The 21,993-nt window shown below is 32.1% G+C and overlaps 2 protein-coding genes across 3 annotated transcripts; both read right to left on the bottom strand.

The window, feature by feature from the left end:
* Positions 1-51: 51 nt before the first annotated feature.
* On the bottom strand, positions 52-6,038 carry LOC130943712 (E3 ubiquitin-protein ligase RGLG3). 2 transcript variants are annotated; one of them, XM_057871714.1, is made up of 12 exons: positions 5,903-6,038; positions 4,907-5,203; positions 4,682-4,766; positions 4,442-4,582; positions 4,250-4,363; positions 2,721-2,818; positions 2,532-2,614; positions 2,348-2,453; positions 1,618-1,745; positions 1,384-1,528; positions 1,230-1,286; positions 52-670 (listed from the first exon to the last, which is right to left on the bottom strand). In XM_057871714.1, the coding sequence occupies exons 2-12, from the start codon at positions 5,180-5,182 to the stop codon at positions 587-589; spliced, it is 1,317 nt and encodes a 438-aa protein (XP_057727697.1). In that variant the 5' UTR covers positions 5,183-5,203; positions 5,903-6,038; the 3' UTR covers positions 52-586. The 2 variants fall into 2 exon arrangements, with proteins under 2 accessions (XP_057727697.1, XP_057727698.1); XM_057871715.1 differs by having other exon boundaries at positions 1,384-1,525.
* A 5,160-nt stretch (positions 6,039-11,198) lies between these two features.
* LOC130946700 (flavin-containing monooxygenase FMO GS-OX5-like) lies at positions 11,199-17,894 on the bottom strand. The gene is made up of 6 exons (XM_057875538.1): positions 17,244-17,894; positions 16,126-16,263; positions 15,568-15,650; positions 14,616-14,751; positions 11,965-12,138; positions 11,199-11,395 (listed from the first exon to the last, which is right to left on the bottom strand). The coding sequence occupies exons 1-6, from the start codon at positions 17,829-17,831 to the stop codon at positions 11,234-11,236; spliced, it is 1,281 nt and encodes a 426-aa protein (XP_057731521.1). The 5' UTR covers positions 17,832-17,894; the 3' UTR covers positions 11,199-11,233.
* Between the last annotated feature and the right edge of the window lie 4,099 nt (positions 17,895-21,993).

Below are 21,993 nucleotides of genomic sequence, written 5' to 3'. Positions count from 1 at the left end.
GTCCACCTAAGTGAGGTGGCTTCTACATCGTGTGATAATATTAGAACCCTCTTATGGTAAGAAAAAAGTTGTAGCACTTTGCTTTTATTTACATAAAATCACACTGTATTCTTCAATTTCGGAGACAAGTCTCGATGAGACTATGGCCTTGGTAATAATACTAAAAGGATTATGTAAAGTTTTTGAACATATCATTACCTCTAGCGGCCTATTTTTTACAAACCAATATCTCAGACCATTTGGCAGGATGAAGTTTACCTTGATAGACTCTATGTATACATGTAACTCAATAAGCATTTTGTTCAATCGCAGCTTTGCCCAGCCATTCTTTACACTTCGCCCGTAAGCCAAAATAGAAATAATGGTACAGTAGTTATTACTACGTATCCATCTTTCACTGGATCATAGTAACAACGGAACATAGATTAAGGATCTCCAGCTCTCAAGAAATGATATTTGAATGCTTGAATAATGCAGATACCACCCGTCGGTTACTTTCCAATTCTCATTTTTAGCTTTTTACTTCAACTTTATATTTCTGTTTTTGACCGAGAGTAGGTGTCCCCACATCCTTTTCTTCACCGGCTCAAGTGTACAATCTCAGACGAGTTGTAATTTGCTGCCGGCACAACGGGCATGCAGATAATGTCATGCCACACTCTTTGCAAGTCTAAATAAAATTTCGAACAAAAAAAAGGGAAAAGCAAATGACAAATAATATCAGACACATTTGTACATGCAAATTATACTCAATATGCAAGTTAAACATAACAGACAAAAATAGGATGCATTTATCATTATCCTGTTTATTCGTAGTAACAAAATCTTAACATACATATACCCAGGTGTATATTAATGTTGGGGATAATAATACATGGAGAAGTGGATGACCATCTTGGTTGTTTCTCTTTAAAATATCATAACTTGTATAAACGAAGCACAAAGCTATTTGAAGAAAAATTTTGATCTAAAAATCTAAAAGGACTTTAACAAAAACATAGTATGTGACAGAAGATAAAGATATTATTTGAAGTAAGCTGCTAACTTCAGCTAGTGCAAAACTGCTCTCAGTGTGGAGATAACATACATACACTAGTGTAGCATCGTTAATCTAAATCTAAATCTAAATTCCCTTTCTAAGATATGTGATTGAAGCAAACAGAGATAAGAAACTCTAGAGCATGTTGATATAGCATTAAACAAGAATAAAGCTTATCAATGAGACTTACTGTATGACCACATCCAAAAGCCATGTCCTTCGGGTTGGTCAGGCAAACAGGACACACCTTGAATAGGATAAAGAGAGTTAACTCAGGAACATGAAGAGATGTCAACATGAATCTAATCAAGGAGAGAACAAGCTGGAGGAGTAAGGAAACAAACCGGCTCTGAAGCAGCTGGAGCTTTTTCCTCAGCTGATTCCAGCATTTCTGTCACAGGGGGAATCACGGGGACTGCATTATCATGATCTATTACTTCCTTTGGTGGAGGGAGAGGCCGTTTATGATGATAAACTGGTGAGTCGCTACTGCGTCAAAAGATTTGGGGACTGAGTTTCCCTGTATATAATTTAGAAGTATCACAAATCACAACTCATAAGTGCAGTTCTTGGCTTACTTGTTAAGTTGCATATTTTGGGCAACTCGGTATTGAAATGGAATTTCCATAAGGGCAGCAAGTGCAAATGCTGTTTCTTTCTTTGATGCTTCTGTGTTCTCAGACATGATCTTTGTGAAGTTCACAAACTGAAGGGATAAAAAGGAACAGAGTAGATTATATGCCAATTTCATCAAAAGAAAAAAAAAGGAGGGGGGGGAGGGGGGTGGAGCAGGGGGAATTCATAAGACAAGAGAGGATATTAAAATACAGAACACTGAATTTTCCAGTCACGTTTTGCAATTATGAGCAGTAATTTAGGCATTTTACAAAGTGATCACTACTAATTACTAAATCACATGCCAAAGAATGTTTGATTCTTGCAGAAAAAATGGCACAAATAAAGTCCTGATGGAATTTGAAACTGGTAGATTTGTTATAGAAGGTTTATCTTCAAATTTAACTAAAGAGCCACCCTAATCCATGTTAGGAGTTGGGTAAACCTGCTTAAGAATCATCTTACACTTACTAATGTTGAGATAGTAGAATTCCATATTATATCTCTCTCTACAAAGAGAATAGCATCATAAAACACTATGTCCAACTAATTATAAACTGTGCTTAATTTTGGAACTGGCCGATGTATTACATTATCCCCTTAGCTCATTAATATGCTAAACTTTGAGGTTCTTGAAACTTATTACTATAGAAGCATACATAGTACTTGAATATTTTAAGTACTATCAAGTACCTGAAAGTTGTCAAATAAGCGCTCCGTGATGTTATCGTCAAACTGCTGCATCTCATCCCACGGTCCATCTCCAACACCAACCAAAATTATTGAGAGAGGATAGTGACTGACCAACCAAAATAGGTTTATGTAAGAGACATCTACCATAGAAATCAGCAAAAGACTACAAACGATATGGATTTACCTTGCAGCAACTATAGAATTAATAGTTGCTTGTTCTTGTGGACTAAGCCTTTTGCGTCCTCCTGGATCTGGATTTCTGGAAACCTAAAGAGAAAGAAGAAATACTATCAATAAAAGGAAGACAAGTAGAAACATACAGCTATTCATGCCATGAAAAGAAATTATTGAGAGAAAGATAAGTAGATAGAACCTGTCCATCAGCAATAATAACAAGAACATGATATTGACCATTGCTTTTCTCCACAATATCAATTGCTGCATCGATTACCGGCGCAAATGATGTTGGACCTAATAACAAGGAAAAACCTTATATAATCAAATCTTCATATCATTGCTACTATACGTAAGCTCTCTTAGATAGAGTTTTCCCTCTTGGAAAACAATGAAGAATTAACAACAGAAATGAACAAAATACAGGAGGATTACTAAAGATGTACTATGATAGAAAGCACACTAGTCCCTTTGCTTATCATACAAGGAAATTCAATCAATTCAACCCAAGAGATGAACCCTCTTAGAAGGCTAAAAAAATAGCCTATTTGACAAAAGGTCAAGTAGGAAGAGATCTTCGGCAAGATTTTTGGAATCGCTCTGTAGCCAAATAGGGGTGGCAACGGGGCGGGTTTTTGTTCTACCCGACCCCGCCCCGTCATACAACAACTCGCATGGAACCCGCCCCTCTTCTACCGCGGGTAGTAAAACGTTAAACCCTAACCCGCCCCGCTCCTACCCACCCCTATAATTATTAAAATTCAATAAATAAAATTAAATTTCAAAATTTATATAACCATCATCACATACATAACATAAATTAAAGTAAAAATTTAAATATGATATAATATTATTGATCATTTACTAATTATTTTACATATATTATAAATATTATATATTAAAATTATATATATCATATATATAACGGGGCGGGTATTACCTAAACCCGATCCCGCCCCGCCCCTCCCAAGAACCCATCCCGGTGCGGGGCGGGTACTGAGCGGGTAGGGACGGGGTGGGTACCTGCGAGTTCGGGTGGTATTGACATCCCTATAGCCAAATGCAACAATTTCTAATCACATCTCATCTCAACGCTACTGCTCAAACCTCCATACCATATAAAAATGAGTAATACTAAATAAAGTGCACCAAAATATGTACTGCAACACTAAAGACCAGAAGATAAGCTCCTATGCACTGCAACAGCTGAATAATGTTAATCCTACTATGCACTACTGTCAAATCTGTTGGCTACACCAACAGCTACAAATATAACTCCTATGTTGTACAGGCATTTTGATTCAACTAATAAAATTTATAATCTCTCTTTCCATCTTCACTTTTTCCTGTATTTTCTCCCTGACTCTTTCATTTTCTTGGAATGACAAACTGAACTATGATAAGAGATAAGAGAACAGAGTTAAGAAGACTAACAAAACCCTTGGTTTGATTATTTATTGCTTATCATTTTATTTACGAGAATTGAAAATGCCACAAAAAAAAGTAGTGTCTTGAATACTAAAGTTGTATAATACAAGAAACATACTAAACCTCAAGGAAAATAAAAATCCTGAATCGAAGAAAAAACCATGAGATGAATTTCCAAATACTAGCTTCCATTTTAAGTCATGATAACTATTCTCCTGCCAAAACCATGGTCTTAGAGATAAACTTTCGATTCCAAGATCCAAATTCCGGCAACCAAGGAATATAATATTGTAAACAAACCTGAAAGTTTTAAGTGTGGAACAATCTGTCTATAACGTTCAAGTGCTTCTTCAAAACCGTTACAATATCTACCATCAGCATAGAAATTGAACACATTCTGATCATGTGTAGAAGCTGCAGAAGCAAATTCACCATAATCAATAGAAGATAAACATACAGAAATTTCTCTCTAAAATCAGAACAGATACTCACCATCACCAAAACCAAAACATGGTATCAGGTTATCTTCGTCAAAAGAAGAAAGAGTACGACCAATTATAGATATGGCTTGCTCATATGGATTAGGATTGTTTCCAATATGATGAAGACTTTTTCGATGGAATGAGTGCTTGCCTACAATCATCAAGAAGTGACTTCTCAACATTCACTGTATAAATATGCTAATATGCACATATATCAAATTCATAGTATTTTTAAAAATAAAAAGCTAACCTGTCCACTCATTGCTTTTTGTGAAATCAATACCAAGAATTAAATTTGAAGATTCAAGACCAGCATCTCTTAGAGCAGAAATAACCTGAAATATAACTAAGTGGATTCAAAATATCGCTACAAATAGCCGATCCAGTTCACCAATAGAGATGATCCTTGTAATGCAAGATCAATACTAATAATAAGTATTCTCACTCAATCAATAAGCAAAATAGTAACCCAAACCTCATCCAAAGAGCTGAAATTGTCAGCAATAAATGTTGGTTGCTGCTTATGTTGAGGCCTAGTATTGCTTGAACTCCTAGCATTCGAAGAGGTTTGATGGTGGCTAGTATTCCACGAACTCCCAGCATAAGAAGAGGGTTGATCATAGGTAGTATTGATTGAACTCCTATCATAAGAAGAAGGTTGATGATAGACAGAATTTACCGAACTCTGATCATAAGATAACGATTGTTGGTAAAGATTTTCTTCAGATTCATATGACTCAGTGTTTCCCATAATTTAGAGGCCTTCCTTCACCTATATTGAAGTTTTTAAAAGATAGATTGACAATAAAACAATTAAAGTGAATTACTCATCACACCACAACCATATAATATTCATTGGAACTATTTAGCATTCATATTACAACATTTCATAGCTTACTTCTCAAAATCAATTTACTATAACTGCCTTCCAAGAACACCCAAGGCAGAATCATTTTCAGGCCATTAAATTACAAAATATTGCAACAAATTTGCACCAGCAATTTATAAAATCAGTCACTAAATAAATTGAGTATAATTTTAATAACTAACGACTAATCATTGTTTTAGATGACTATTTAAGCATTGGAAATAAAAGATAAACTACCTTTGTCGATGTAACAATACACGATGCTATATAAAAGTATATTATATTTACAATAAATAAAAATTAAATCCAAACAAATTATTAAGTAAAATTTAACAGCTAAACGATCCACCCACAACAAACAGAACAGCACAGAGAAGCAGAAAAACCAAAACTAGTTCATAAAGTCAACCAAAAAAGTCAATGATCACAACTAACTGTAACAATACTTTTCCGAAAAAGTAAAATCGCATTTTCGTAACTGAATCTTGTTGCTAAGACATCAAAGCTAAATTCACCATGGATTCTAAAAATAATAAGAAGAAATAATAAAGAACTAGGATCGAGAATTATAGAATCGCAATTGCATCGAATTCACATTTTCACCTGTCTGATTTGATTTAGAAAGCGTTTTTGCAGAGTTATCGTTGACGCTTTTAGAGAAGAGAGAAGAGAACTGTCAGAAAAACGAGCAACGAGACCAGAAAAGAAAGTGATAACAATTTTGTTAAGAAAAAGTAAGAAAATAAATAAAAGACTTAACTACCTTTTTTTGGGGTCAACTAAATAGTAAATACTAATAATATAGATAATTAATCGTTATTTGGAGAAATATTGTTTATTTTATAAGATAAAAAATAATATCTTTACCTTCTTTTATTATTTTATTTCTCAATTTTTTTATCAAATTTAATTTTAATATACTGTCAAAATAAAATAGTTTTACACATATATCTAATTATATAAGACTATATTAATAAAATAACTAATTTTTATATTAAATAATTATTTAAAAAAATAAATATGATTATATAATTACGTGTTAATATATTAAAATTAAACCTTTTTTTACCGAACATAAAATATATTCAAAAAATATATATCTATCAATTGTATTCTACTCTTCTAGAATGTCTTTCGGCTGCCTAACAAATTCCTAGCATTTGCAAGAATGAACGAACAAACGAATGTCCATGCATTCATTTCTTATTATTTCTGTATAAATATATATGTAATGTATTATTTAATTTATTTTTAATATATATTTTATATAAATAATTAATTTAATAATTATTTTTTTTAAATTTACATATAATTACTTTTATATAAATTTGATAATAAAAAATTATTATTTAATAATTTAGTCATTAGATGTTTTTATGTTAGCTTCACATAAAAATGTTTTCACGTGAATTTTCATCTAATTATATATATATATATATATATATATATATATATATATGTGACGTAGATGTTTTAGCCAAAATTTATTCTCTCCTCTAATTTTCTTTTAAAATATGTTTGAATTCTATTAATAAAAGTTTGACCTTTTTTCCCTAATTTTAAGTCAAACTAATTATATTTTAAATACTCTAATTTGAACTATTTAATGCAAGCGTTTGATTTTGTGTAACACTGTAACATTTTATGTTCCAAAAAATTTACATTAAAAAAGTTTTTAAAATATGATTTTTAGTGGAAAATTTTCTACGAACTTAAAATTTTAAAGTATTTGAGCATCGTTTTTATGTTTCTAGCATAGATTTAGATGTTTTAAATTTATTTCACTATAAATAATAAAATTTTAAAAATAACATCAATGAAAGTGATTTTTTATTTCAACAATATTTTAAAAGTAAAATAATTAAAATTTAGGCCGTAAAGTTTCTTAAAAGTAGTCAAAAGATTAAATAAATAACAAACAACAAACAAGAATTGCGTGATACAAACTCTTTACTAGAGAGTAATTTATTAGAAACCAAAGAATTTTGACAATAATTTCTTTTATTAAAACTTTTGCTATTAGTATTGTTCTTTAAGTAAAAATTTTACGTAAAATTAATAGTAAAAAATTATTAAATAATTTGATATATTTAATTAAATTATTTTTTAATAGTTAATTTTTTAACTATTAATTTGCATGTAAATTTTTATTTATTTTCTTTATGTATTGTTCGTTTTTGTTACTATTAGAATTGGACAAAGATGGCGGCATTTTATTCACAGGTTGCGTAATTTGTCTTATCCATTTATTGATTAAATAAATGCAAGTTTTATTCTTCTTCAGTTCTTCTCTCTTGTCGTTTTCCTTTGCTTTGCTTTTAGAATATTATTTCCTTCTAAGCATTTTTGACATTTTGATTCTTTCCAAGTCTTCTTCAATAAGTCTACTCATGCATGCGAATAAAAATATCGTAAAAGATAGGCTCATAAAATATATTTCATGTGTGCTTTAAAACATGTATAATTAAATTAATTAATTAATTGCCCATTTAAACTTTTACAGAATAAATTAAAAACTATATATATGTTGTTGTTCATGATTTATTAAACTCGTTAAACATGGACTCTACTAATTATATATGATAGTGCATTTAATATAAGAAACTTGTTGAGTTGAGTTTAAATCATGCGCCATATATAATTAGAATTTGGTGAGTAATTAAGTTGAAGACAAGTGCTAAATACTATATATAAAGAAGGCAAGTACTAAATACAAATTAATGATGTGACAATCTAACTAATATGCTTATAACAAATTAAATTAGATGTTAATATGTTATCTCCACGCCAAAACAAAAATTAGATGCTATCTCCAGTCTTGACTAGACATAATTGCATTTAGGGCAAATCACTGAAATTAGTTAATGAGAGTTCAAAATTATATAAATCAGTCAAATATAAAAATGATTCATGAATCACTCAGAGATATATATTTATATAATTTAAATTAGGTTAATTCAAATTTTATCTCTATGTAATTTGAATTATATACCCACTAATTCGAATCAACTTGATTCGAATTATACCAACAGTAATTCGAATTAGGGTGATTCGAATTATACACGTGCATAATGTAATTCGAATTGTTCAGATTCGAATTACTCATGAGTTAATTCTGCCCATTATTTTTGTTAGAATATAATTATGATCAATTAGTATTATTTAGTATATCTGAATATTTATTATAGGAGATTACGTTTTTATTATTACGATTCTCTTAGTACCTATAAATATTCTTTTATATTGTATCATTCTAAACAACTTGAATAGACAACTTGAATACACTCAATAATATACCATCCTTTCTCCGGTTTAGTCTCTTGTTTCTAACATGGTATTAGAGTCATTGTATCCTCCTTGAAGAGGATAGGTTGTTTTCATGTGGTGAAATCACCGTAGTTTTTGCATTGTTTTTCTATGCCATTCTTCTTTCTCTTTTGTCACTCCTTTGATGCTTTTTCACCTTACTGACTAGCCTATTTTTTTGTCTTATGTTTTTTCGAGTCAAATGATCAACCACCATTGTCATTTGCTGCTTACCTATTCTCATGAAGAAATCATATAGTTTTCGCTCTCTTCCGGCAATTCCGTCTGCGGTCTTGTGGCAGTTCCGTCTGCGTTCTCTTGTGACAGTTCCATCTGCGTTCTCTCGTGGTAGTTTCGTTTGTGTTCTCTCGTGGCAGTTCCGTTTACGTTTTTTCGTAGTAATACCGTCTGCGTGGCAGTTCCGTCTGCATTTCTTTCCGACAGTTCCGTCTGCATTTTCTCGTGGCAGTTCTGTATGCGTTTCGTTTGTGTTTTCTGGTGGCAGTTCCGTCTGCATTTCTTTCTGATAGTTACGTCTGTATTTTCTCGTAGCAGTTCTTTCGTCTATGTTTCTTTGTGGTAGTTCCATCTGCATTTCTTTCCGACAGTTCCGTCTGTGCTTCTTTCAAATTAGCGGCAGTTCCATCTGCGCTTCCTTCAGACAAGCGACGGTTTCGTCTACGCTTCCTTCAGACAAGCGGCAGTTTCGTCTGTGCTTCCTTCAGACTAGCAGTAGTTCCATCTGTGCTTCCTTCAGACAAGCGGCAGTTCCATTTGCGCTTCCTTCTATTGTTTATCTTATGCTCAATTAAGTGGTTTTTATCAATTCTTTACACACTTATTCATATAATTTGCATGAGTTTACATTTTTCCTTCCTGATTTTGTACTATGATTGAAATCATGTTTCTTTGGCCTTATATTTGTTAATATTAATCCTCTCTTATTACCATTAGATGCCGTGATATGTGTGTTAAGTGTTTTCAGAGATTACAGGGCAGGAATGACTTAGAGGATGGAAAGGAAGCATGCAAAAGTGGAAGGAATACAAGAAATTGAAAGAATTGCCAAAGCTGTCAGCCTGACCTCTTCACACTCAAACGGTCATAACTTGAATAAAGGGCATTTTAAGCTATTTTGTATGCAAAACAATTTAAAAAATAGCTTAAAAATGTTATGAGTACTATCAAAATTTGTAATATTATAGTAATTTAGGTAAATACATGATAAAAGTATATTTTCTTTAATTTCTAAATTATTATTGACTATGTAGAGTATTTCTTTAATGTCCTAAGTCATTAGAATATTACAAATTTTTATAATACTCCTAACATCTTTTAAGCCATTTTTTAAAATTATTTTGTATGGAATAAAATAATTTTTGTGGTATAATTTAAATAAATTTATTAAAAAAATTTATTAAAAAATATTCATGAGCTATTAAAAATGGACAAAAAAGTATTGTATGAAATTCGAATTGATAGCTCATTAATATTTTAAAGAAATCTCGTAATTAAATATTTTGTTAGCTTTTTTTTAATGCATAAAATAAATTTTTTATTTTTAAATTATTATTTTTTAATAAATTATTAATTTTTTAATAAAATAATTGGCAGAATTAACTCATGAGTAATTTGAATCTGACCAATTCGAATTACATTATGCACGTGTGTAATTCGAATCATCCTGATTTTGTTGGTGTAATTCAAATCAGATTTATTCGAATTAATGAGTATGTGCGTGTGTAGTTTGAATTAGAATAATTTAAATTATATGAAAATAACATTTAAATTAAGGTGATTCGAACTATATAAAAATGTCACTTAATTAATTCGTGAACTAATTTTTTATTTGGCTGATTTATATAATTTTCCCCGCAGGTTGACTCAAGCTTATTGAAGTGATTTGTCCTTGCAATTATGAGGAAATGGAATTCTATCTGCAGTTCAACACGTATTACTTGATTTAAACAAAAAAAGGTTTGTTGCTTTAGTTTAATTAAATTGAACCGTACGTATATCTCCTTAAATCTTACTATAAGAAACATTCTGGCTTTTTTTTTTTTCGGATAGAAAAAAAAAACTTTTGTCCATAAAAAAATCAAACGACACTTATAAATAGTATAAAAATTATAAAATTTATATCTAATAAAAAAAGATAAATATTAGTTATGATAAGCTATTATTTGATAAAATACGTAATATTCGATTTTAAAAAATTTTAATTGATAGAAACAAAGACAAATCTAAATCTCTTACATTAATGAGTTATACCATAATTTTCTTCTTTAAATAATGATTACATATCAGGGACACATGGCAAATAAATAATGTTATAAGTTATAACATATGCCTCTAAATAGACATGTGCAGGATCACTAAATAATACATCATCATCTCATTATGTATGGTCAAATTATGATTTAACATGTGAAATATAAATAATTATGATGTTAATATGCCATATTAACATGACTCGTGGAAAACATTCAAAAGATTAACGACTTTTATACATATTATCTATGTTTTTAGAGAACGTTTAGACAAATAAATAAATTTGACAATGGAAACATTTCATTCTTTTAAAAACGGCGTGAAAAAATACATATTTACTCTAGGATGTTGATGAAATTAAAATTGAATGATGGAATCCCAATAAGTGTCATCCCATTGATCTCTATATGTCAATGGGAGTTCACCTAATTTCTTGAAGATCTCAGACAGCAATTTTTCCCTCCATTCTCCCAAAGGAGGCAACCCAATTTGTGTTGCTAGCCAGTGTTTGTACTCAGCCTGCCCAATGAAATTATATGGATATGTGTTAGTGATGATCACATTTATTTTTGATAAACTATCAAAAATGCACTCAGTTTTGTTAATGACAAAAATATTTTTAAATAATTTAAAAAATACCATAAAAATATCTAAAAAATATTTGTTTTTTGAAGTGCAAATGCCTTTTGTATTAGAGAAATCGTTTATCTATTTGATCCAAAATTTTATAAAAAAATTTAAATAATTATTTAAAAATTACACACAAAAATAAGTTGGATAAAAGTTTAATCTCTATATATTTTTTTATTTTTTAAAAATATTATTAATTATTGACAAAAAATCATAAAAAAATATATAGTTAGCAAAAAATAATCAAATTTTAATCCTTAAAATATCTCATATTTCTAACTATGTTCGTAAAAAATTGCATCAAAATTCAATTTCTAAAATATTTTTAATAATAGATATTTAATATTAAATATGTTTATAACGTTTTTAAATTATTTAAAAATATTTTTATCTATAATAAAATTTGAGCCATTTAATTTTATTAGTATTATATGTTGGATATGCAGAAGTTAATATACCTGAAGTGGACGAAGAGAAAGACTGCAGGTCTTAGGCAATCCATTTTCCTCCATTTCATGATAGATATCTTCAATAGATTTCATCATCATATCTTCTGTTGGCAACAAGATTTTACCGGAGAGAACTCTTGCCATCCACTTAGATTGTAATTCAGCCATAAGGAAGATCGGCTCCTAATAATTAACAACAGGTTCATACTATTACTATATATATATACACCGAAAGCTAAATTATTCTCTGTAGCTTGAGTGAGTACACATTTAATTAACATATTAAATAATATTATTGCATATTTTATTGGAACCTAAAATATTTTTTAAATTAAATATAATTATATTAACTTATTGCATCATGTCATTTATTATAGTAGTACAAAATTTGAAAAATACTTGTGTGATTTTAAAGTATAAAATAAGTCCTCGAGAAGCTTACTTATATTCATTGAAACTTAGCTTCATGAGTTTAATTGGTCAATATCATTATTTGATGATTATTAAAAATTTACAAAATAGACCTATTATATGTGTGTGGTAGTGTGTGTATATATGACATTGGTGTAATTCTAAGTAAAGTTATCTACACATAATTTCATACAGAATATTGAAAAAGAGTTGAATCACAATTACCATAAAGATAGATTTTTTATACCGAATTTCATCGAAATCCAATATTATTAAGAGGGTAATCGAATAACTCTTATTTATGTATATTCTAAATAAATATATTTGGCTAATTTTATGTTAAATGATCTTGATTTACATGAAACTTTATAATAATAATTTATAAGGTAAATACTAATGAATTCCTTTAAGAATCAAAATTGTTATATGTATTCATAATTATTTATATTTTTAAGAATTTAAACTAGTTTTATTATAGAATTTTTGCATACCATATATATATATATATTTATTTATAACTGTTCGTGATGTATGAAATTTTTTAGATTTTTCTATTGTTGAACATGTTAATGTTTCTTATTTTTAATTTTGGATTATTAGCGTTATTAATCATAAAGAAAAAGTAGTGACTGCTGAAATTTGGTGAATTTGGCAAAATAGATGTAATGATTTCTTTAACTCAAATGAATTTTAGTCTAGAAAAAAAATCTCTTGCCTTAGAGCCTTGGTGAATGAGTTGAAAAGGGTGAAGAAAGAAAGAAAGAATCTTTTGGAATTATGTAATCCATAATTTTTTGTGGCAGCCATCCCAAAATATTTTTAAGGTCAACTGTGATGCTAGTATTTTCTCGGACTCTTTTGTAGCAGGCTTTGGATGTATTATCTATGATCATTATAACACTTGGGTATTAGATAGTTCGAGGAGTCTGTCCTTTGATTCAATTTTCAGAAATTAGTTATTGGTAGTCTGGGATGATTTTATGATTGTGTGGATAGTTGGTTGTGATTTTTTGATTTGTGAAAATGATTCTATGAAGATGTATCTTTTGCTGGATAATATTATCAACTATATTGTAGGTGATAATATAAATATCATAAAAAAAATTATAGAGTTGTTAAATAAAAACTAGAAGATGTCATTCATTTAAATTAGATAATGTTATTGCTGATTGTCTAACTAAGATAAGAATTAAGAGTGTTTATTTTCAATCAATATGAATTTAATCAAGTGATAATTTCAAATAAATTTTGTTAAAAGATTTTGTTATGTAATTTTTTGGAATTGTGTTCCTGCTTGTTTTAGTTTTTGTTATAGACACAAAAAACAATTAAATTAAAAGAGACTCGATATATATACAAGAATGTATTAGATATAATTTTAAGGGGAAAACTAAAAAAATACCTTAAGTAATAAATTATAGTTAACCTAACTAATATTTCTCAACCAAATAGTGTCTGTAAATTTCATATTTATTAGTCATTTTTCCATTTTATAATAAGTAGATTTTTTTATGTTATTTTTTCTAACAACAATAAATATACATTAGAGTTCGTTATTAGTATAAATTATAAAATACACGTTAAAATATAAAAATTATATTAAAAATAAATTCAATTACATATATTTATATATAAATAATAACTAATTAGTTATAAATATTTATAATCATTTTAATAATTGATTTTGATATGCACATAATATTTTTATTTTTTCACATGTTTGAATTTTTTTATCAAATATGTAAGTCTCGTCTCCTTAGATAATATTTGGTTAATGTCTATGTCTCATTGAGATATGAACATAATGACACATGTTTATTATTTAGTTTGATGAGATATAGATTTTTGAAAGATACAGAAGAATACAGATTGATACGTAGACATTAAATTTGTGTATTTTTAATTTGATGAGATATTGAGACACGATTTGTGAGACATTAATTTTTTACTTTTTTATCCTTATTGAATTTTTAAAATTTGTTCTCTTATCTCTTTAAACCTTTCTTTTTTTTCTTCTTTTTTTAGATTCTACAATTAAATTTATCCTTCTATTTTTTTAAAAAGAAAATGTACATTTGATTTTATTTATTTATTTAAATTTTGATTAATTTTTAATAAATTCTGAACTTTAATTTTTTTTTATAAAAAATTATATATTTAATATTTGAATGATAATTTAAGATGATATTAGAAGAAATAAAAAATATTAAAAAAATTATGGGAAAAACTTGTAACTAAATTGCAATTACCTTTGTAACAATACCAATGAAAGATAGCGAAGGTGCTGATGCTGGAGGAAAGATGTGTTTATATAACGGTCCAACACACTTGTCTTCAACGGTTACGATTCCATTGATATCAAGAAACGGAAAATGGTATTTATATCTGCCAATACATTTTATTTAGAAACAAAATTAAATTAAATCACGCCTATTATAAAGTTACAAAATGACGTGTAGAAATGACTTCTACAAACATATAATAACTTGTAAATATAGGAAAGATATAGGCACATACGTAAATAAATACATAAAGTTGAAAGATAAACTAAAATTTTCAATTGATATTATCCAATTTGATACATATATAGATGCAGATACGTATATAAATAAATCAATTATGCTACATATAAAATATAAAATACATACAAAAATAAGTTAAACAACTATAAATATATACATAAATATATAATAACTAATTGGATAATTAATTTTTAACTTGTATATAATATTTTTTAAAATAAATATATTAATAAAATTGAAAGATAAGCTAAAATTTTTAATTGATATTATAAAAAAGTTTTACTATCAAATTGCCAATATCCTCATATTATTTATAAATATGTTACTATTAACACGGTGACATTATTATTATTATTATTATTATTATTATTTGTTGTTATTATTATTATTATTCTTGTTATTATTGTTTTTGTTATTATTGTTGTTGTTTTTATTGTTGTTATTGTTTTTATTTTTGTTGTTATTGTTGTTATTATTGCAATGGAGGCATCTCCTTCTTTAATTTCTCTGTGTAGAAAAAAACAATAATACATTAAAAGTTTAAAACGGTGATATATGAATGAATATTTTTAAAAAAATGACAACAATCTGGTAATAAAGTTTGGAAATAAAAAAGGTGATAATAAGAAATTTTATCCTGAAAAAAATATAAAAATGGGCGAGGCCTTTCTGATTATACCCAGTACAGTAGATTATGGTATTTGCAAAAATTGATGATCCATCTTGAAAGGAAATCGAGCCATCTTTATTCACACATTTTATCTGCAAATACGATAAAACTTAGAAGTACCAATGAGATACTTACTGAAACAAATAACACAATAAGATCGAAATAAAATAATAATTCATTAATCAAATGCGTGAAATAGAAAACCAAGAAATTTTAAGATCAATTTTTTATTATCGTCATTCATCAATGAGGTTTGAAGTTTGAACATACTCTATTAAAAGGACAAAAAAGAATTACTTCAAGTTGATATTTTAGTCTACAATTTATTTTCTTTATTTTTTCAATTAAAATTACTTATTTAAACAAAAACTAAAAAATAAACAGATCGGTCTAGTTAATCTAAAAAAATTCTTTTAAATAAATCAAACTTTTATTTCAAATGCTTGTATATATATAATTAATATATAATTAATCTATTAATTTAAATTTATAAATTTAAATAGATAGGTCAAAACGGATAGAATTAACCCATTTGACACCGAAATATTGGCGTAAGTGGATACGTACCATAGTATGGTATCTTACATGATTGAGTATGACGCCGAATCGATTATCTTTGGTTGCTACGTGAACCTCCTTTGCCAATGGTAAAATATCTACCGCGATATCAAAAGCACTAGCTCCATAACCAACTATAACCACAATCTGCATATTAAGTAAGGATTATGAATTATGAATGAATTTCATGACAAATTGATAGGCCAAAAACAGTTATTCGTCATGTTAACGCATTTCATAATAATGCTTTTGCAGCACACACTATTAATATATATATATATATATATATATATATATATATATATACAAAAAAATTAATTATTAAATTAATTATTATATATTTGTATATAAATATATGTTAATTAATTTATTTTTAATATATATTTTATATTTAAACATATATCTATAAAAATGTTTATCGAATATTATTGTAATTTTTAATTCAGTTTAGTTTAAATCTCAAAATACATGTATCTTATGAAGCAAATTCTGCTTCACGATTCATAATAATTGTCAAACACCTATAATGCAAATATTGTACTATTTTAATTTGCTGATGCTAGTATCACAAATAAGAGGCTTTTTCAATTTTCAGTATGTAATTATGTTCTCTGAAAAGTATTAAATAAGAATTTACTTTAAAAATGTTCTAACAGTATTAAAATCTTGATTTTTTTTTCAATATATTTAATTCATAAAAAATAAATAATCTATATTTAGCAGTGAGAATTCATATGTAATTAGTGTAAAGTTGATAACCTGAGAGTTAGATATAATTTGACAAGTTTTTATCAAAATTAAAATAAGAGAAAATATTTCTATTTCGCTTCGCCTCTAAAATTACACTCGAACCTTAATTTAATTCTTGAAATTTTAATTGCCTTTATTTAGTGTTTAAACTTTTCAAATGACATTATGATGAAAACCAACGCAAGAAATTAACATGATTGAAATTTAAAAAATTTAGAGACTAAATAGAAATAATTGAAATTTTAAAAACTAAATTGAAGTTTTATATAATTTCAGAAATCAAACTAAATATTTTTTTTAAATTAAAAAATAATATAAATATTTTTGGCGCCTTAAAAGAAGAAAAGAAATGACACACGTTTTAAGCATGAAGGTACCTGGTCTTGAAAACGTCCAGGTGCACGGTAGTTATGGCTATGCATTTGGTAGCCTCTCCAATTCTCAATACCATCAATCTCAGCAACCCTCGGCACCGAGTTATGTCCCGAACACACCACAACCGCTTCAAACACCTCCCTCCTTACCGATTCGGATCCCCGAGTCATCGACTCAACAACCCACTCGTCCTTCCCTCGTTCTACTCGAGTCACTCTCGTCTTCAACCGGGTCACCTCTCGAACACCAAACTCATCAGCGAACCGGTTTAAAAACCGAAGCACTTCGTCGTGACGCGGGAAACTTCTCGGGTCGGACTCGGTTCTTACAAACGGGTAATCGGTGAAACTCATTAGTGCCCTTGGAAGGTTGGTGCGTAGGGACACGTGGAGGCTGCTGTGGACAGTTTCTCGGTTCGGATCGAGGCTGAGGGGGTCGGATTCGGTTCTCGGATCGTAGATCCAGTTTCCTCCTACGCTGTCGTTTTGATCATAAACGACGACGTCGTGTCGTTCGCGTTGAAGTTCACGTGCCGCCACAAGGCCTGAAACACCAGCTCCGATAACAGCGACTTTGAGGGAACGATGCATGGTTTCTTTAATTAGGGCTAATTAAATTAAACGACACCGTAGGAGACGGCGAAAAATAGTAGATCTTTGAAATCTAAATACTTATATAACTAATACACTCGAATGAAGAAATGTAAGGCTACTTGGTTGAAACTTGGTGCATTGTAAAGAAAATGTTTCTTCAGGTAACAGGAAAGAAATAATATACGTACTAGGCAAGTTCTTTATTATTTAAATAATCTTAATGGACTATATGTAAAAGTGCAATTTAGAAGATTTTGGCCAAGATACTCTAGGGAGGTGGAGGGAGATTATTTAAATTTTATCAACTAAAATATGGTAAGTAATGATAAAATAAGCATTAGTAAAATATAATTATTTAAACAAAAAATAGGACTAACAATCTAACATTAATTAATTAAAATTAATCCTAATCACAAAAAATGCATTTTTTTATAAATATCAAAATTAATTTCTACAAATTTGAGGAATCAAATCATAATATTTATTTTAGTCAATTAAAGACGAATCCTACGTACTAATATATTTTTAGAGCTTAATTTTAATAGAGACATGTGAAATAAAATGTGTCAAAATTAAATTTATATTTTTTATGTATATTTTTATCTTTTGTTAGAAATAAAAATATTCAATGTATATTGTTACGGATCCGGCCCACGAATCTCGGACCCGTGACCGAGCCCGAACCCGGTTTCCCGGGCCAACCCGTTTCATCTCTCTAGAAAGGCCCTGAACCGGCCCCTAGAGTCCTAACTAACTTTCGAATTCAAACGTTCCTCTTATCTTAGCCAGATAAGATAAAGATAAGATAACCACCATCACCTATAAATGGAGGACCCAAGTCCCCTCAGGTATTCATTCATTCCTCATACCTTCACCTCTTAGATCTATTCTGACTTGAGCGTCAGAGTGTCTTTGCAGGTACCTCCCCTCCTCTCCATCTGGACAACCCAACATCTGAGTCGACTCGCAGGTTCCCGATCCTCCTCCTAGATCGTATCAGAAGCATTCTGTACATTGGCGCCGTCTGTGGGGAACTGCGAGAGCCGAAACAGATGGAGGGTATATTGGACGAAAATCCATCAAGCCAAGACAACTCCCGACCACGTCATCCAACCCCAGAACAACAGGAGGTCCTGAACCAAGTCCGGATGGCCAGCACCATCCACCGCACAAACGAGCATATGATCGTAGATCCACAACATCCCGAGAAAGCAAGGGACAAAGCGACGCAGATCATTCAAGATCTCTGCCTCCGAGTCCAGGAACTTGAAGGTAAACTGACCGACAAAGGAAAATACGCCAACAAACACGGAAGCCAGGCAAGTCCAGACCACGATCCTACCGCAAGGTCGCCACTCGGTATCATGATAGAAAGATGATCGAGCACCTCGCGCAACCACCGACACGAGAAATCGCCAGAACGGCGACACAGCAAAAAACACCACCGCAGCACATCCCACGATCTGAATCGTCAGCACGATTCGGACGAAGACCCGAGACATCGGCACACCAAGCGCACAAGAAACGACCACATCATAATGGGAGCCACACCCTTCACAGAGAGAATCCTAAGAGCGAAACTCCCCAGAGGCTTCGACAACCCACCGACATGAAATACGACGGAACCAAAGACCCTCAAGAACAACGCTTTCGAGGCCAGAATGAACTTGGAAGGAGCATCCGACGCGGTCCGATGCAGAGCCTTCCCAGTAACCCTTGCCGGACCAGCGATCAAATGGTTCAACGCCCTCCCGAACGGATCCATCACCAGCTTCCACGACATCACAAGAAAATTCATGGCCCAATTCACAACCCGAATCACCAAGGCCAAACACCCCATCAGCTTGCTAGGGGTCACACAGAAACAAGAAGAATCTACACGAAAATACCTCGATCGCTTCAACGACGAATGCCTGACGGTCGACGGACTCACGGACTCCGTTGCCAGCCTCTGCCTAACTAACGGGCTCATGAATGAAGACTTTCGCAAACATCTCACCACTAAACCAGTATGGACCATGCACGAAATCCAGAACGTCACCAAAGATTACATTAACGACGAAGAAGTCAGCCAGGTCGTCGCTGCCAACAAACGACAGCACGTCGCTACCCAACACGGCAACCCGACTCCTCGTCATAACCCGCCACCCAAAGAGAACCAACGAGACCACCTTAAACCAACCCACCGACCACCAAGAATAGGAAAAATTCTCCAATTACACCCCCCTAACAGCACCAATTACCGAGATATACCACCAAATAGCAGATCGAGGTGTCATCCCCAAAGCCCGACCACTCAAGGAAAGGACAGGAGGAAACAAAGCCCTCTACTGCGATTACCACCGAGGATACGGCCACAAAACACAAGATTGTTTCGACCTTAAAGACGCACTCGAGCAGGCCATACGAGACGGAAAACTCCCAGAGTTCGTCAAATTCATCAGAGAACCAAGGCGCGCCGACAGAGACAAATCACCAGAAAGAGAAGGACGCAACCCGAGAACACAAAGGCCGCCTCCCAGGGAAAACCCCGAGGAGGATCCGACCATCATAGTGAACGTCATCACGGGCAAGCAAGGACGTACCGAATAAGTCAAAGCAAACAATGAAAAAAGACCTCAAAATAATGGCCGTCAGACACTACGACCCAGTCACCACAGCCGACAGCACGATTTCCTTCTTGCCGGAAGACTGCCAACACGGCACCTCGGCCGAAGACGCCCCCTTCGTCATATCAGCCCGAATCGGAACAGGGCTAGTGAGAAGAATATTGGTAGACACTGGCGCCGACTCTAACATCCTCTTCCGAGGAGCTTTCGACAAACTCGGGCTCCGCAACAACAACCTCCAAACACACCGCCACGGCGTAACGGGCCTCGGAGACAACTTCCTCAAACCAGACGGCTCGGTTACCCTTCCCATCACCATAGGAACAAGCAATCAAAGAAAGACGATCTTATCCGAATTCGTAGTCCTGAAAGACTCCACAGCCTATAACGTCATTCTCGGGAGAAAAACAATCAACGACTTCTCTGCAGTCATCTTCACCAAATACCTCCTCATGAAGTTCAGGGCCGACGGCACATCGGAACCATTCACGGAGACCGGGAAGTCGCACCGAATGCGACAACAATAGCTTAGCCCTAAGGAGAAATCCCGGGACGCAGCCGGAATATTCCTTGCCGACCTAGACGCACGACTAGACGGCCAACCCAGACCGGAACCAGAAGGAGACATGGAAAAGCTACAGATAGGGCCAACCAAAGAAGAATACATTCATCAACAGAAACCTCCCATACGACCTCAAAGAAGAAATCTCCCAACTTTTGAAACAAAACAGAGACCTGTTTGCATTTACACCTGCCGATATGCCGGGAATAAGCCCCGACCTTATGTCTCACCATCTGGCAGACCCCTTAGCCAAACCAGTGGCACAAAGAAGACGGAAAATGTCACCAGACCGAGCCACCGAGGTCCGAAAACAGGTGAAAGCCCTACTCGAAGCCAAATTCATCCGAGAACTCCCTTTACGACTGGCTAGCCAACGTCGTACTAGTAAGAAAACCTAACGGGAAATGGCGAATGTGCGTCGACTACACAGATCTCAACAAAGCATGCCCAAAGGACGCCTTCCCTACCGAACATCGACGGACTAGTGGACGCGGCATCCGGCCACCGATACCTCAGCTTCATGGATGCATATTCCGGCTACAACCAGATCCTGATGCACCGACCAGACGAAGAAAAAACAGCATTCATCACCCCGGACGGAACCTACTGCTATAGAGTGATGCCCTTCGGCTTAAAAAACGTCGAGCCACCTACCAGCGACTTGTTAACAAGATATTTCGCAACCTATCGGAAAAATAGAAGTCTACATTGATGATATGCTCGCCAAGACTGAATCCGGTGAGCAACTAACCGACGACCTCAAGATAGTAATGAACACCCTGCGAAAGCACCAAATGCGACTCAACCCAGCAAAATGCGCCTTAGGAATGGAAGCAGGAAAATTCCTCGGCTTCATGATCACGCAACGCGGAGTTGAGGCAAACCCGGAAAAATGCCGTGCCGTCCTTGAGATGACAAGTCCCAAAAACCTCAAAGAAATCCAAAAACTCACCGGGCGACTAACCGCGCTATCCCGGTTCCTCGGAGC

The sequence above is a fragment of the Arachis stenosperma genome, chromosome 8, assembly GCF_014773155.1.
Source record: "Arachis stenosperma cultivar V10309 chromosome 8, arast.V10309.gnm1.PFL2, whole genome shotgun sequence".
Classification (NCBI taxonomy): Eukaryota; Viridiplantae; Streptophyta; class Magnoliopsida; order Fabales; family Fabaceae; genus Arachis; species Arachis stenosperma.
This window is presented reverse-complemented; position numbering and strand designations above follow the sequence as displayed.

Bases quoted from the DNA above. Each gene is read 5' to 3' on its own strand.
- LOC130946700 (XM_057875538.1), bottom strand. From the start codon at position 17,831: ATGCATCGTTCCCTCAAAGTCGCTGTTATCGGAGCTGGTGTTTCAGGC. The intron at 16,264-17,243 runs GTACCTTCATGC...CTTAATATGCAG, and splicing joins CTGGACGTTTTCAAGACCAG to ATTGTGGTTATAGTTGGTTA. The intron at 12,139-14,615 runs GTAATTGCAATT...GTTAATTATTAG, and splicing joins TCATTGGTATTGTTACAAAG to GAGCCGATCTTCCTTATGGC.
- LOC130943712 (XM_057871714.1), bottom strand. From the start codon at position 5,182: ATGGGAAACACTGAGTCATATGAATCTGAAGAAAATCTTTACCAACAA. The intron at 4,583-4,681 runs GTTAGCTTTTTA...TGATGATTGTAG, and splicing joins AAAAAGCAATGAGTGGACAG to GCAAGCACTCATTCCATCGA. The intron at 671-1,229 runs GTAAGTCTCATT...AATTTTATTTAG, and splicing joins CTTTTGGATGTGGTCATACA to ACTTGCAAAGAGTGTGGCAT.